We start from the raw sequence: 15902 nt of genomic DNA on the forward strand, positions 1-15902 counted from the left end.
CAGTGGGGAGCAGGGACACAGACAGTAGGTGGGGGGGGGCAGTGAGGGCTATCGTTGGGGTCCCGATGTGCACGGGGCAGGGGCGGTTGCTTCCCTCACGCTCGGGAGCGGGGCTCGTGGCCGGGGCGGGGTTTCCCTGGTGACGGGCGGGAGCGAGCAGGGGGCGGGGTCAGTCCGGCCTCTAACGGCAGCTGCACGAGCCGTTCTAGGCAGAGCGGCGCTTCCGGCTCCGCCTTCTCTCGCTGGGTTCTGCAGGGCCCCGCGATGTCCCTGGTGCGGGTGACACGCCCCCGCGCCCCGGGGAAGAAGCCGCCGAAGGCGAAGAAGAAGCCGCCGCCCCCTAAGCGGGACTGGGACGTGAGTGGAGCCCCCGCCCGGTACAGCTGGGGAAACTGAGGCACGGGGGCCGCGCCCCTTGCAGTCTGGGTGCGGGAGGCCGGGGGCGGCGGGGCCGCAGGAGCCGGGTGATGGCAGCCGGGGGACGCGGGCTCCTGCGCTGCTGAGTCACCGCGGGGACCGGGCTCTGGAGAGGGGAATGGACGAGTCAGCCCTGCCGCGTGTGTGCGCTGGGCGAGCCCGGCCCGGCCCACCAGGGGAAGATGCCTTCCCTTGCCAGCCTGTGCCTGGCGCTGCGTTTCCTTTTCCCTCCCTCCCCTCGCTAACGATTCCCCTCCGTTGAAGGGGCAATTCATTCCGCTATTGTTTCAGACTGTCCACGTACTGAGATAGCACAGCATCAGTAATACTCTATTCCCTCTTGGAAAGTTCTTTTTACAGCCCCAAGGCACATACACACAGGGCCCAATGCACCATTAACCTATGTGTCTGATCCTCCTAGTTCAAAGTCAGTAATGGAATTTTAAACCTACTTCACGCTGGTGTAGGCAGCTATAGAAAACACAGAATGAATGCCTCTTTCTCTCTTTTTTTTAAGTGCAGAAGCTTAGATTCTGGAGCAGGGGGTGGATTCAGCAAACTGTGACCATGAAGTAAAATAGGACCCTGCTGCATAAACCTTAGACAGAAAGGAGGTATTGACTTTGAAACTTACCAGTGGTAATATCAGTGTTGACATTTAAAACTTTTTTTCACTGTTAGTCACTGGTGAAGGAGTATTCAATGAATATTCTTGTGCTAAAATACAGAACCAGGGACAAAAAGCCCCTGCTACTCCCCAATTAACTGCCATCATTGTCAACTTGTTTTTGCACACACCTTGGACAACTTCCACAAATGAAATTGAGTTTTAAACACAAAATTCTGCAGCACACTGAAAACTTAAATTATACAAAGTATGGCCATATTTGGGGTCAGGAAGGAATTTTCCTCCAGGGCAGATTGGCAGAGGCCCTGGGGGGGTTTTGCCTTCCTCTGCAGCATGGGGCACGGGTCACTTGCTGGAAGATTCCCTGCACTTTGAAGTCTTTAAACCATGATTTGAGGACTTCAGTGGCATAGACACAGGTTTGATACAGGAGTGGGTAGGTGAGATTCTGTAGCCTGCAGGCGGTCAGACTAGATGATCATAATGGTTTCTTCTGACCTTGAAGTCTATGATTCTATCATACTGATGGTTTTCATTTAATTTAAATATGAAAATGAACACATCCATCTTTTATCTTATCTGAAAGTACTGCAGGGTTTTCAGCCTGCTGCTCCAAAGCATCATTGAAAGCCAGGGACCTTGAAGTAGAAGTCATTTGCTATAGAGCAGTGGTTCCCAAACTTGTTCTGCCGCTTGTGCGGGGAAAGCTCCGGCAGGCCGGGCCGGTTCGTTTACCTGCTGCGTCCGCAGGTCCGGCCAATCGCGGCTCCCAGTGGCTGCGGTTCGCTGCACCAGGCCAATGGGAGCTGCTGGAAGCAGTGCGGGCGAAGGGACATGCTAGCCGCCACTTCCAACAGCTCCCATTGGCCTGGAGCAGCGAACTGTGGCCACTGGGAGCCGCGATTGGTCGAACCTGCGGACGCAGCAGGTAAACAAACCGACCTGGCCTGCCAGGGGCTTTCCCTGCCCAAGTTTGGGAACCGCTGCTATAGAGTATCCTGGATCTAGCTTGCACAGTCAGAGAGGATCCAGGGAACTACAGGCCAGTCAGTCTTACCTCAGTCCCTGGAAAAATCATGGAGCCAGTCCTCAAGGAATCAATTCTGAAGCACTTAGAGGAAAGGAAAGTGATCAGAAACAGTCAACACGGATTCACCAAGGGCAAGTCCTGCCTGACTAACCTAATTGCCTTCTATGAGGAGATAACTGGGACTGTGGATAAGGGGAAAGCAGTGGATGTGTTATTCCTTGACTTTAGCAAAGCTTTTGATACAGTCTTCCACAGTATTCTTGCCAGCAAGTTAAAGAAGTATGCGCTGGATGATTGGACTATAAGGCGGATAGAAAGCCGGCTAGATCGTCAGGCTCAACGGGTAGCGATCAACGGCTCCATGTCTAGTTGGCAGCCAGTTTCAAGTGGAGTGCCCCAAGGGTCGGTCCTGGGGTTGGTTTTGTTCAATATCTTCATTAATGATCTGGGGGATGGCGTGGACTGCACTCTCAGCAAGTTTGCAGATGACACGAAACTTGAAGGAGTGGTAGATACGCTGGAGGGTAGGGATGGGATACAGAGGGACCTAGACAAATTAGAAGACTGGGTCAAAAGAAACCTGATGAAGTTCAAGAAGGACAAGTGCAGAGTCCTGCTCTTAGGGTGGAAGAATCCCATTCACTGTTACAGACTAGGGACCGAATGGCTAGGCAGCAGTTCTGCAGAAAAGGATCCAGGGGTTACAGTGGATGAGAAGCTGGATATGAGTCAACAGTGTGCCCTTGTTGCCAAGAAGACTAATGGCATTTTGGACTGTTATAAATAGGGGCATGCCAGCCGATCGAGGGATGTGATCATTCCCCTTCTATTCAACATTGGTGAGGCCTCATCTGGAGTACTGTGTCCAGTTTTGGCCCCAACACTACAAGAAGGATGTGGAAATTGGAAAGAGTCCAGTGTCGACAACAAAAATTAGGGGCAGGAGCGCATGACTTATGAGAGAGGCTGAGGGAACTGGGATTGTTTAGTCTGCAGAGAGAGAGAATGAGGGGGGATTTGATAGCTGCTTTCAACTACCTGAAAGGGGTTCCAAACAGGATGGATCTATACTGTTCTCAGTGGACCTGATGACAGAACAAGGAGTAATGGTCTCAATTTGCAGTGTGGGAGGTTTAGGTTGGATATTAGGAAAGCTTTTTCGCTCAGGAGAGTGGTGAAGCACTGGAAATGGTTACCTAGGGAGGTGGTGGAATCTCCTTCCTTAGAGGTTTTTAAGGTCAGGCTAGACAAAGCCCTGGCTGGGATGATTTAGTTGGGAATTGATCCTGTGTTGAACTGGATGACCTCCTGAGGTTCCTTCCAACCTTGATATTCTATTCTATGAGAGGTGTTAGGCTATAGAGCACTTGGCTCATTCACTATGCATCATGTATAGAGCGACTCTCTGGCATACACAAGTATGTGAGCTGTAGAAAAAAAATATTATATTATTTCTATCCTAAGTACTCTTATGGCCATCACCACTGTAGTATCTGAACACCTCATCGCCTTTAGAGTATTTATCCTTACAACACCTCTGTGAGATATTATTCCCACTTTACAGATAAAGAACTGAGACAGAGGGCTAAGTATTTTGCGCAAAGTCAAGCAAGAAGTCTGGCAAAACAGGGTCTTGAACCCAAATCCTATGCTAGTGCCCTAAAACTGGTCCATCCTCCTCCTCTTCCTTTTGAGAAATAATATGTGATGATCACATAATTAAGATTGTATCATGATGTATGCGCCCAAAGGGACAGAGTTAGGATTCCACAGGCTGCCTTAACATTATCATTGCCTGACTTTTGAATGCAAACTTAATATTTTTTAACATAGTTTTTTGATGGATTGCTGTGTAGAACTGTAAAGTGATCTATGCCAGATTGTCTTTTGCGTTTCTGTTCTATTTATCAATAGACATATATCTCTAAAATTGGAGGGCTGATTATTTTAGTAACTTAAAGAACAAATCAATAGGGTATTAAAAATTAATGCCTAATTCCACCTCTATGTTTATATTTGTTGTGTTCTCGTTTCTTTTTGCAGAACACTGTCCATGATTTAACAGTGCATCGTGCAACTCCTGAAGACATGGTAAGTCAAAAATCTGTCATTGACCTGCTGTGGAATAGAGGTAATCTACTTGGTCATCTGGAGAAGATATTTCATTTTATTTATATGAGGTATTTTGTTTATAACATCTTATCTCCCTTCCCTACCCACCAAAAACTTTTTTAAATATAGCTTCCCCCCCTCAATAGCTATATGCACAACCCCTTCTTTTAGCAGTGCTCATTTGCATAATGTCTCCTTCAGCCAGCTTATTTTAACCAATATTCTGATGTATTTTCCAGTGTATCCCTTTAGAATGTTTTCTGACATGGGATAATGGAGGGAGGGGAAAGAAAACCTTCTAATAGATAAGTTTAACCTGCATCATCTTCACTGAAGAAAGGACTGAAAAATATGTTCTTTAGTCTTGGAATTTCTTTAATTCTTGGGGGGTTTGAACAGGTTCACGCCACTGCTACCATTCCTGCTATGTAGAGCTATTATTCTTCACAAAGTACGAGTTCAATTCCATCCAGCTGACAGCAATGATATATAATATTTTTACATATTATAATACACTTTTTGCATAGTATAATATTGAGGATACAATGAAGGAGTTTGTGCTCATATAGGATTATATCTCTTGTGAGGAGGCTAGGCTTGATGACATAAGTCTTTCTAAATTCTATAACTTAATTACTCTCTAATGAGGGTGCCTGGAGGCCTGTGAGACTCTAATACATTAAATGTGCTAATAATCTGAATTGGATAAATGCATCCCATTCAGAGGGTGGAGACCCTGATAGTCAACACCAGTGCTAAATCGGACAATTCATTTTGCCTTGTTTTCAGTGTGCTGGGTGACAGTATTTCTGTGACAGCTGGATATAGCTGTTGCTGTTGTTTCAGTAATGTAGGGCAGATGGGAACGCATACATTTCTCCCTTCCCTTTGCTCTATGAGGTAACTTAAACTTTTGTTCTTCACAGAGTAGTCGACTTTGATTGCAGGTGACATTACTGGCATCACCAGCATGTGGTTTGATTTCACTGTACCCAATTCATAAATTGGGAAACCCCCAAAAGAAAGCCCACTGGCAGTCCTCTACCGCTTTAGAATGACAGTACCAGAAGGGTTCTCAAGCCTTTTTTTTTTTTTTTTTTTTTTTTTTTTTTTTAGGCCTCCTCAACATACTATAAAAACACCATGGCCCAGCTGTGCCACAACAACTGTTTTTATGCATATAAAAGCCAGGGCCAGCATTAGGATGTAGCAAGCAGGGCAATTGCCTGGGGCCCCACATCACAGGGGGTACCGTAAAACTAAATTGTTCAGGCTTTGGCTTCAGCCCTGGGTGGTGAGGCTCAGGGCCCGGGCTGCAGTCCCGCGTGGCGAAGCTTCCGCTTTGGCTTTCTGCCCTAGGACCTAGAAAGTCTAATGCCAGCCATGCTTGGTGGACCCCCTGAAACCTGCTCATGGCCCCCCAGGGGGCCCCAGAACACTGGTTGAGAACCACTGCCTTAGCTTGCCCTTTAGATTTGAACCAAATTCTCTTCCATGCTCTCATAGGTGTGGCGTCATGAGATACACAAGTCAAAGAACAAAGCACTGGTGCATGTGGAGCTACAAGAGAGAGCATTGAAGAGAAAATGGAAGAAGCAGAGGCAGGGGGCTCCTGATTCCCTGGAGAAAAGGAAGCTGGCCCTCATGCGAGAGGTAAGAGCTAGGTCTGGACTTTCAACATGTGTTGAATTTGCCAGGAATGTGAAGCAGGCACTCGGCATCTTCTTCCTCATCTCCTATGCTACGAAGGACTTGTAGCAAAATGGAAAATTGCTCCTACAAGAAGGTCAAAATCTACTGTCTGACTGAATAATCAATCCTGGTTGATGTACAGAATCCCTCACCCCTAGGTGCTCTTCTTTCAGCTACTGCAGAACACTGGTTGGAGTAGGGCTCTATGGTTAACAGGCACCCAAGCCCCAAGGAGACATGATCATGTGGTCTACATAGTGTTAGATCTTACTCCTGGTCCCTGCCCTTGCCTTGTCCCCTGCCATTTCTTGAATGCTGCTGTGCAGGGATTCTTGCCGTTCTAAATTCCAAGCTGTGCAAGGGAGATGTATCCTGTGCTTGTCTCCCCTCCCCTCCGCCTGTTCCCCCTGCCCTGTACTCCATTGTTTAGTGGAAATGCTAAGGTTGTGTCTGGGGAACCTCTGCACCTGTAATTGCTGTATTTAACCAGAAGAAAGGAGGAGAGCAAGAAGGGGAGTGTAAAAAAAGAGGGGCAGGAAGGGTGGAGGGAGAAAGGGAAAGAAAATTGACAAAACGGGTTGAGGAGCTGTAACTGCTGGCAGGTGATCAGGTGTTCCTCAGTTTGGAATTTAATTCTGTCCCTCACTATCTGGGCCTGCCTTAAACACTCTGTGCTACTACTACTATTTAACTAGCTTTTGAATTCTGACTGCAGCAGCTCTGTCTGACTCCAGTCAGGAGGCAATAGCTTATCACTCAAGTAAATGATTTCCCCTGATTCAAGCAGCCAGTAATTCCCTGCAGCATGGTTATTTGAGATGTGCCAGTTACTGTGGGCCATGGGATTAGTCACAAATTCTTGTATCTGTAAAAGTTATATGTATCTTTGTGAGTTAGGGATTGTATGTTAGCTTCATGTGGGAGGGTTACCAAGCTTCCCTTAAGAACTGCAGCAGTGGGAGCTAATTACTGCAGCTGCCAGGACAGGTAAACAACTCCAGAGAAGTACCACCTTCTGGAGGCAGTTGCCTATATAGGCAGAGACAGGGTTCAAGATGACAAGGAAAGAGCTTGTAGTATAAAGGGTCAGCCTGAACGGTTGGGTATCCCTCACTTTGATCCAAAAACTGACATGGGATTGTAACCAAAAAGGCAAACCCTGCTGGAAGGGTTTGAAGAACTAGAACCTGCCAGGGTCTACGCACAGAAGAAGGCGACATTTGGTAGTTTTAGTGTGTGTAGATGTTTTATTATATGTTGTCTCGGTAATGCTTTTGTCTTAAAACATATATATATTGTGTTTTGTGAAAGCTGGCTGGCCACTCATATCCCTGACGTTGTCCCTTGAGAGAAAGCGAATTGCAGGTGCTGGTCTAAGGTCCGATCTGCTGAGATAATCACTGTGAACTGCATGGGAACTGCAAGCTTAAGTCCCCAGTCTGAAGGGAGAGGGACATGGGTCCCAGCCCATATAGAGGTGACAGCTGGGGACTGAGACTGAAGGTGGTGCTTGTGAGCAGACCATGGGTGGGGCAGAGGCGGCGTTAACCCCAGAACTATGAACTACCAAAAATCCCTTTCCATAATCCATATATTTATCCTGTTGGGTTTTTTGGGAAATCAGTTTGTATATGGTGGTATAAAATGTCTCCTGTGCTGTGCCTTTAGATTCTCTCTGATCAGTATGAGCTGCAAGATGTGTTGGAGAGATCTGATCAAGCCATGGCTGTGGTGAAAGACCTGTTTGGCGATGCTCCTCACAGGCATACAGGTAAACCAACTAAATTATGTAAGGCAATTCATTTAAGATTACCACAGTTCTTTTAGAAATTTTGTCTAATTTCACAGAATTGTAGACTGGGTAATCTGGATGAGCTCAGGTTGTTTGCTTGATCTGGTTAGTTAGCATAGCATAGTTTGTTCCCTTAACATAGTACAAAGGAGAACCAACTCTGCCTAACTATTACAGATCAGGATGACACCTAATGTGAGGGGCAGGTTATCACACATCTTGCTACTGCAGGGTCCTTACACTTTCCTCTGAAGCAGCTGGTACTGGACTAGATGGACCTCAGAGTCTGATCCATTATGATAGTTCTTGTGGTCTCACTCCTGAATGCCTTTGATGCATAGTTCTGGCTGCCCTTGGAGCTTTGTCAGTGGATGAATGAGGGTCTCTCTTGCTTCCTCTTGATCGAGAATCCAAAACCTATTGGCCCTTCTCCCAGAGAGAAAGGTGGGCTCTACAGTTTCATTCATCTCTTCTCTGTGGATTGCCATTTCTCTTTCACTTGTAATGACCATATGTTCCTCTCTGCATGTGCACATTTCTCCGATTACATCAGTATCTACAGCAACAGCCCTAGCCCTCCACTGAGTATGTAGTGTGACTTTGTGGCTGGCCGCTAGGGTTACTTAGGAGTGATGTTCACCTCCCCTTGACTTGTGTGATATGTTGCAGAGACAAAAGGGGCTTAATTTATGGTACTGAAATCTTGAGGTACTGGTAGGACTTTTGGTCCTGGTTTCTCCTGAGATAATGGTTTATCAGCTAAATAGCCCTTTGTGTGCTATGACTTCCTATCTTCCTCTGTCTACTCTAGGTTTCCCTAATGTAACAATGGCTCCTCACTGTGACCTGGAATCCTCTCAAGGTCCCATTGTACAAAAAAGTGATCCTCCCACACAGCTTTCCATCCTTAGTGAATCTATCATGGATCCCCAGGTAATGTACTCTTTATATGGATTGTATAGTAAATGCAGATAAATGATGTTTTCAATGCCAAGTTCTGTGGCTATGTTTTCATTTGCATGAAAGTCAGGAAATCCAAAATTAAGGTTCCTAAGCTACCCTAAATCAGCTCTTTTGTGTATCGTGTGTATATATATATTATTATGTTTAATGCTGTGTACAGAGATAAAACTACATATATTATGTAGAAAATAATTTATTTTGGGTTGCTTTGGGAACCCTGACTGTGGATTTCCTGACCTTTTTGTACAAAAAGCATCAACTTTGATGTTGCATTAACGTGGTTTCATTTGTATGTAGTAATTAAAAAGTGAAAGTAGAAGTGATTGATTAAATCTGGAACCAATTTCTCTGACCTTTAGCTGAATGCACACACATTGAGAGATACTCAGACACCTTTATTTCAGTGCAGTGATATCTTTGTATGTGGCTATTTCGCTGACTGCATTCAGGGTGTTCTTTTGATGTTCACTTAAGTCTAACTGTTTTCTTAACTAGTTTTTTGGTAACCATGGCAGAGCCTGCATATTGCAAGTTTGAACTTTTAGAACAAAATAATTTTTGCTTTAGACGAGTAAAGTTTGAATAATTTTAATGTGCTTTTCCCCCTTAGATAACTCAGATATCTGAAATCATACCAAAAATGTTAAGTTAACGTTGAGAACAAGGAAAAGAGACTTCATCCCAAAGGGCTACTTTTCTGAAAAGTTACAAGTGACAGAAAATAGGGTCGTGGCATGAAAGTGTCATCTGTAACATAAGTGTAGTCTTCCTGTTATGATTCTGTACTAATATTTACACCATAGCACCTTATACAAATACATAATATCCTAAACTGAATTCAGGACTGCTCTGCCAGTCAGTCTGGGTTCTTTTTAAATGAAGGCATTCATTATTTGCATTTTTTGCTGTGGCTTTTGATTTATATACGTAGCATATTCTATCACTGCATGTGAGTTGTATGATAAGTTGAAAGTCTGGGCTTTCCAGAGGAAGCTAGGGGAGGCAGGTGCCCAACCACCATCGAATTTTAGTGAGATTTGGGTCTCCAACTCTCTTCTACTCTTTTGAAAATCCTGACCAAAGATCCTGTTGTAAAGCATACACAGGGCAAAATTCTGGTTACCGCAGGAGACTTTAATTCTGAAATGACTTTTTCCTAAGTTACGTGCACGATGAAATATCATCCTTTTCACTGTATTATGTCACTTTTTATGCATGTGCTGTAAATGCAATTCATGTGTGGGGTTTTATATATAAACTACATTAAAAGCATTTTGTTTAGATTGCAAAGTGAATCATTCAAAACTTAGGAAATGCCAGAATCTAGTTGCTCTGGCAGTATTAATTCTGCCACTTAATTACATGATCATATGTTATGTTTTTCCACAATACCCTTGTCTCATTTGATGGCTAGAAAGGCCATTACTAAGGAAATGAGGCAGCTGTTCAATATTTTTTATCCTCAGTCATTGTGCGGCCCTTGCCTTACTGCACACATCCAAACAAAGCATTGAATATTGAAGTATTCATTTCCTGTGGTCGTTTCTAGAGTACTCATCGCTGTAGTATCCCAGTACTTCACAAACATGTAATGAATTTATTTCCTGTCTTCTGTGTCAGTTTAGAGTATTTTTGTCCATATTTTAGAGGTGAACTACAATAGAGACTTGTTTTCTGGGAAATGTTTCTAGTGAACTACTTTATTTTTTTCCTTTCTGAAGGATGGATTTAAATTGCTGTCATGTAACATTTGAGATGTCTTGTGTTTTTCTGAGACAGGCTCTCAATGAAGTAGAAGGGGAAGGTTCCTCCAACTGTCAATCAGAGGAAAGTGTGAATGAACAGGATGTGTCTTTGCACTTCAAGTCCAACACTGACACACACAGGTCAGTGTGTTTTTGTCAGTCCACTATCGTAAGGCTTCTGTCCCCATAGTGTTTTAATAGCACAATCAGATGTCCAAACACCTTTGCGCTTTCTCCCATCACTATCTCTTATGCACAGGAGTTGCTCCCCATAAATATCCACAAAGCTATTACGATATCCTCCTTCAAATCTCTCCTTAAAATCATCTCTCCCATAATGCCTACAAAACACATGGCAGTGACTAGGCATTTGGCGAGCTGTGACTCATATTTATTACACTTACCATAATTCTTTCATTGTTACCTTGTGTCATGTGTCTCATCCCCCTCCCCCCCCCCAGGTCTCATATTTGTATTGTAAGCTATTTGAGGACAGGAGTCTTCTTTCAGTAGTATGGACAGTGCCTAGTGCAGTGGGCTCCCGTTCCGGATTTGGACCTCTAGGCACTACCTCAGTACAAATAATAGGTTGACTTGTGGAATTGGATTGGTAATTGAAACCTTAACAGCAATTAAGAGTGCCTAGAGAGGAGAGAGTGTAAAGGGAAAAGAGGGCAGGCTAAGAACAGGACTTTGTGGGACCCTAATGGACTGCAAGACATTGGAAGAGAATGACCCATTGACAGACATGAAAGGCATGATCATATAGGAGAATCAGAAGAAAACTGTATTGTGAATCCAGAACAGATAATATATCAAGAAGAAAGGTATGATCAACCATGTCAGAAGCAACAGAAATGTCAAGAATGATGAAGATGGAGTAGAGACCTTTGGACTTGGGTAAAAAGAGTCTGTTAAACTTTAAGAGCTGTTTCACAGTAGTGAAGAGGCTAAAAGGCAGATTGGGGGTGGGGGGACCAAGGATGGAGTTAGGAACTTGAGGTAACAGTTTCATATGGCATGTTCTGTTACCTCATATATGAAGGATAGAAGGGAAGAGGAGTAGTCGGAAGCAGTTGAAATTTGTGGGTTGTCTTTTGGGGGGTGGGAGATGACTACAGCATGCGTGTATCTGTAGAGGAAAGGACTGAGGGAGGTCAGGAGCTGAGATGGAATGGGGTCGATTGCACAGATGGCTGTATTAGAGATAGAAAGTGCGTCAGAAGCCTCAGTGTTAGTCATAGAGGTGAAAAAGTTGGAGGTGGAGGAAAGAAGAAAAGGGGAGAGGCGCGATCATAGCAGACCTCATCTTTTTTGCATGTGCCAAACAGACTAGAACTTTTGCACTGAAGAGTTAACCACTCATGCAAAACTCAAAATCCTGGAAAAGAAGTTAAGCATATTCCTATCATCCTTAACTTATGCAAACATATCAGTGGTGTATATCTAACGTATCATATCCTCCATATACACCATTCATCATCACAACTCCATTATTTGTGTTTTAACTCTCAGTAGTGATCTCTATCTCAGAAACATATATGCGTATGTACTTATGTGTTGAATAACTGGAGGTTGAAAGAGTGTCTTGTGAGTGCTATAAGGGGGTGGATCATGTATTTGTTTCATTGTATAAGGTATGTGCTCAGTAATAAGGTTGGCTAGTATTTAAGATGTTTGAGTGATTGTGGGTAGTGATGTGCATTTGTTGAAGGTCTGCTGTATATGTTGGTGGATTAGTGTGGATGTCTTTAGTGGGTGTAGGTGTAGTATGGTTCGTATAGACTTACCTTTTTGTTTCCTTTGATTGTGGTTCTCCGTCAGTGTTGTATTGACTTCAGCAACTTATATTATGAATTAAATTTTATATAGAATTTTTATTACATTTGGCCATGTTGATTTGCAACTGTGGCAATGTGTATTTGAGTTGACTGAGGAAAGTAGCATTGTGTTTTGAAGGATGTTTTGTTGGAGTTCTTAAAGTAGCACACTTGCTGGTGTCATTGGAGGAAATGTCAAATGTCACATCGTCATGGCCTGCTCTACGCTTAAAGCTTAGCTTGTCATAGCTAAAGCACTCAGAAATGTGAAAAATTCACACTCCTGAGTGCCGCAACTACGCTGGCCTAAACCCTGGTGTAGATGCAGCTAAATCAACAGAAGCATTCGTCGGTCAACCTAGGTACCATCACTTGGGAAGGTGGAGTTACTATAGTGGTTGAAGAACCCTTTCTGTCATAGTGTGCATCTACACTACGGGGTTACAACCGTGTAGCTATGGTGCTGTAGCCATGCCACTGTAACCTTCATAATGTAGACTAGCCTTGTGTTGGTTATAGTGGAGAAGTACTTGTGTAACTAAAATAGAGTGGGGAAGGATTTAACTCATTTCTAGGATTTTGAGGCTTTGTATTAATGGGGTATTTGAGCAATTTTAACTACTTTTTACTCCTGAGGGCATTCTTGTGTCTTCATTTTGATTCCCCATCAGGAAGTCATTTTTCTGCAGGGAAGCAAAGAAATCTGTGGGGGACATAGATTCTGTACGTGTGCAGTGGCACAGAATTCCCCCAGGAGTAAAGACTTTTTGAGAGGCTTTTTACGGATAGATGGTAAAGATTATCTGTAAGCATTGTCATTTCGGGCTTCACTGTACCCTTGCACTCTTTCTCTCTTATGCTTATATATAGGCTACTCCACTTACTGAAAGAAGAAAATGCTGCTGGGGCTTCCCAGCTGTGGGCTGAGAAGCAACAGAGAACACCTCCCCCATCACAGAAAGCAAATGTAGCTGTGACTCCAACAACTTATTTGCCATCATCAGGAGCTGCAGGTTTGGCTCTGCTAGAACATTAACTCTCAAAGGACATAGGCTGCTAACAGCATCTTACTCAGAATAATCTTAATGGAGAGGAAGGGACAGGATATTTTCAGAAATCTGAGTTGGGTTAGCAGAGTAAGGCGCTGGCAGTTTGAATGTGTTTATATATAGAGACAAGGTGGGTGAGATACCTTTTTATTAGACCAATTTCTGCTGGAGAGGGAGACAAGCTTTAGAGCTATACGGAGCTCTTCTTCAGTCTGGGAAAGGTACTCGGTGTCACAACTAAATACAAGGTGGAACAGATTGTTTAGCATCAGTAGTTAACACGTATTCTAAGTGAAGTGACCTGTTAATATCTCTCCAGTCATAGGACAAAAAAGGGGGGTTAGTGGGTTACAGATTATTATAATAAATCATAAATCAAGTGTCTTAAGTCCCATTATTTTTAGTGTCTAGCAAAGTTATGAATTTAAGCTCTCAGGCTCATCTTTTGAAGCTGTTGTGCAGGTTCCCTTTGAGGATGAGGACTAAGAGGTCAGATATGGAGTGATATGTTTTGTGAAAAGTGTTTTTTCATGTGTTTTTTGTCTCTTATCATGTGAGTTCATTTGAGAGTGTAGTTATTATCTGGTTTCACCCACATAGTTGTTGCAACATTTAGTGCAGTGGATGAAATATATTTTAGAGTTAATCAGTTAGTTATCTGCGTGTGGGTGTGTAAGTGTGATTTTGTTTATTTGTTTTTAATCAGCCCTCAATGCTACCAGAGTAGTCCAGAGAGTCCATTCAAGGCTTCAGAATGAAGATGAAGAGCAGACTTCAGATTCCTCTTACACTGTGAGACAGGTGCTGAACCCAAACCCAAGAAAGCAAAAGCAAGTTTCAACGAAAGGTTTGATCCTTTTAAAATGAATATTTCATCCAAAGACACTGTCTCAAGTACAAGTTAATCTGCCTTCCTCTAGTGTCCCTTAAAGCTCTGGTTGAGACCATATTTTCATTAAACGGTACTGATTATCAATGTAATTTATTGGAGTTAAAAGTCAAGATACAGCAGCAATTTAGAACTTAACCTGACAGTAAAGAAGTCTCCTCTTTCTCTGCTTGTGATCCCTGGTTACAGTACACTCTTTGCTTGGAGTTTTACTTTCAGCTCTGGTATTTGCTAAGATTAGAGAGAGACGTAGTGACTATGTAGCTAATGTTACACTGTGATTTGCTCACCAAGGACTGAAATCTTTTTTTGAATTTAGTCTCCAAATTTGGCACCAACAGCCCTTCAGGGGACAATTTGAAATTTTCATTTAAATTGTTTTAGGAAAATATTTACTAATTTTTAGGAACCATTTTTAAATGAAATTTGATCTAGATGTTGTCTGAATTTTTTTGGGTGCCTCTGACTTTAAAAGGGGGAGGAAGACCCAAAACAGTCTCTCTACCCTGGTCCATCCCAATTTCTGAAATCTCTCTCACATAATGCTGTATGGATAGGACACTTAGGAAATTTGGCAATTCTGTGTATAAAGAATAGTTCCCCTTACTCCTCGTAACTTAATAGATTTGCATGAAGTGGCTGAGGGGGGGGAAGCACAGTCTTTGTGTGTTAATGCCTCTGTGCATATGGACTGGGATCCACATTGTGCTATTACTGATTCACTGTGCAAAAGAGGCAACAATGTCATGAGGAACAAGCTCTGTATGCAGTATGGTATTGCCATTGCCAGGGTTTCATATTGCCGCTGCTGTTTTGGTACCATGAGGCAGCAGGACTGTGGGGAGCCAATTAGGAGAGCTGCCATGTAGGACATGCAAGGGTGTTTGAGGATTTTAGGGGATGGAGTGTCATCCATATGCTTTGGGACTCTGGGAGGTTATAACCTTCTTCAGCAGCAGTTTTAGTCCAAGTGATTCACTCAGGGTGGTCATATGAAGACTTTCTTCTGAAAAATTACAGGAAGCTTGTCAGACAGAGAAGATGCCTTAGGAGTGAAGCTGGTAGCTTAATTATAGGTGCACTTTTTGCTGCAAGTCCCATTCCACCCCCTATGCCTCAGCTCTGTAATATTTGGTTCCCCACAGCTAAGTCTTGGTCAGATGTGCCTGAGCAGGTCTCTCAAACTTTGACTCTTGCTGAGAAGCATAGCGAAGGTCCATGGGAGGTTGGGGAATGTAGATGGGATACCTTCAAGTGACTCACTTCCCTGCTAACTCACCTATACCTCTCTACATGGCAGTCCTCATGCACTCCCTGGAACTTTTTCTGTGCTGTACTGCACGGATCTATGTATTCAATACTTAAGGGTTTGTAGAAGAGTTGACTCTCTAAACAATGTTGGTTCTGCAGAAATTTAGACCAGGAGCTCCCAAAGTGAGGCCTGAAGGAGAAGAAATCCAATGTACAGTTGTCCTTCCCTGTACTTGTGGGCTGAAGGCTGTTGATCAGCTGTATATTCCCAAGGTTATTGAAGTTCACCCGCAAACAGTTTCTAATTGTCTGCCAATGAAGATAAAAGTATAAACAAATGGTGGAGTTGGTGCCTTTATTTTGATGTTTAAATATCTGGTAAATAAACCAGATGTGGTCTCTGCATCTTTGAAAGTCACTAGGGTAGCCCTCAGAGTTAAGGCTTAGAGTCTAGTTTCTGAGGATTTAGAAACAACCTATATTAATCTGAATGACTAGGATGCATCTATCTTTG

The 15902-nt window shown here is 43.5% G+C and overlaps 1 protein-coding gene across 2 annotated transcripts in view; it reads left to right on the plus strand.

The window, feature by feature from the left end:
• The first annotated feature begins 174 nt into the window (after positions 1-174).
• The window catches only part of SPICE1 (spindle and centriole associated protein 1), a 35522-nt gene continuing 19794 nt past the window's right edge, over positions 175-15902 (plus strand). Inside the window, exons 1-8 of one of the 2 annotated variants that reach the window (XM_032773604.2) lie at positions 175-357; positions 4119-4166; positions 5694-5840; positions 7548-7650; positions 8483-8604; positions 10414-10520; positions 13070-13212; positions 13955-14095. In XM_032773604.2, coding sequence (XP_032629495.1) covers positions 265-357; positions 4119-4166; positions 5694-5840; positions 7548-7650; positions 8483-8604; positions 10414-10520; positions 13070-13212; positions 13955-14095 — 904 coding nt within the window. In that variant the 5' untranslated portion in view covers positions 175-264. Of the gene's footprint in view, positions 378-4118; positions 4167-5693; positions 5841-7547; positions 7651-8482; positions 8605-10413; positions 10521-13069; positions 13213-13954; positions 14096-15902 lie in introns of both variants that reach the window. The other variant, XM_075071776.1, reaches the window with a different exon arrangement.

Source organism: Chelonoidis abingdonii, chromosome 1 (assembly GCF_003597395.2).
Source record: "Chelonoidis abingdonii isolate Lonesome George chromosome 1, CheloAbing_2.0, whole genome shotgun sequence".
In the NCBI taxonomy this organism is placed as follows: domain Eukaryota; kingdom Metazoa; phylum Chordata; order Testudines; family Testudinidae; genus Chelonoidis; species Chelonoidis abingdonii.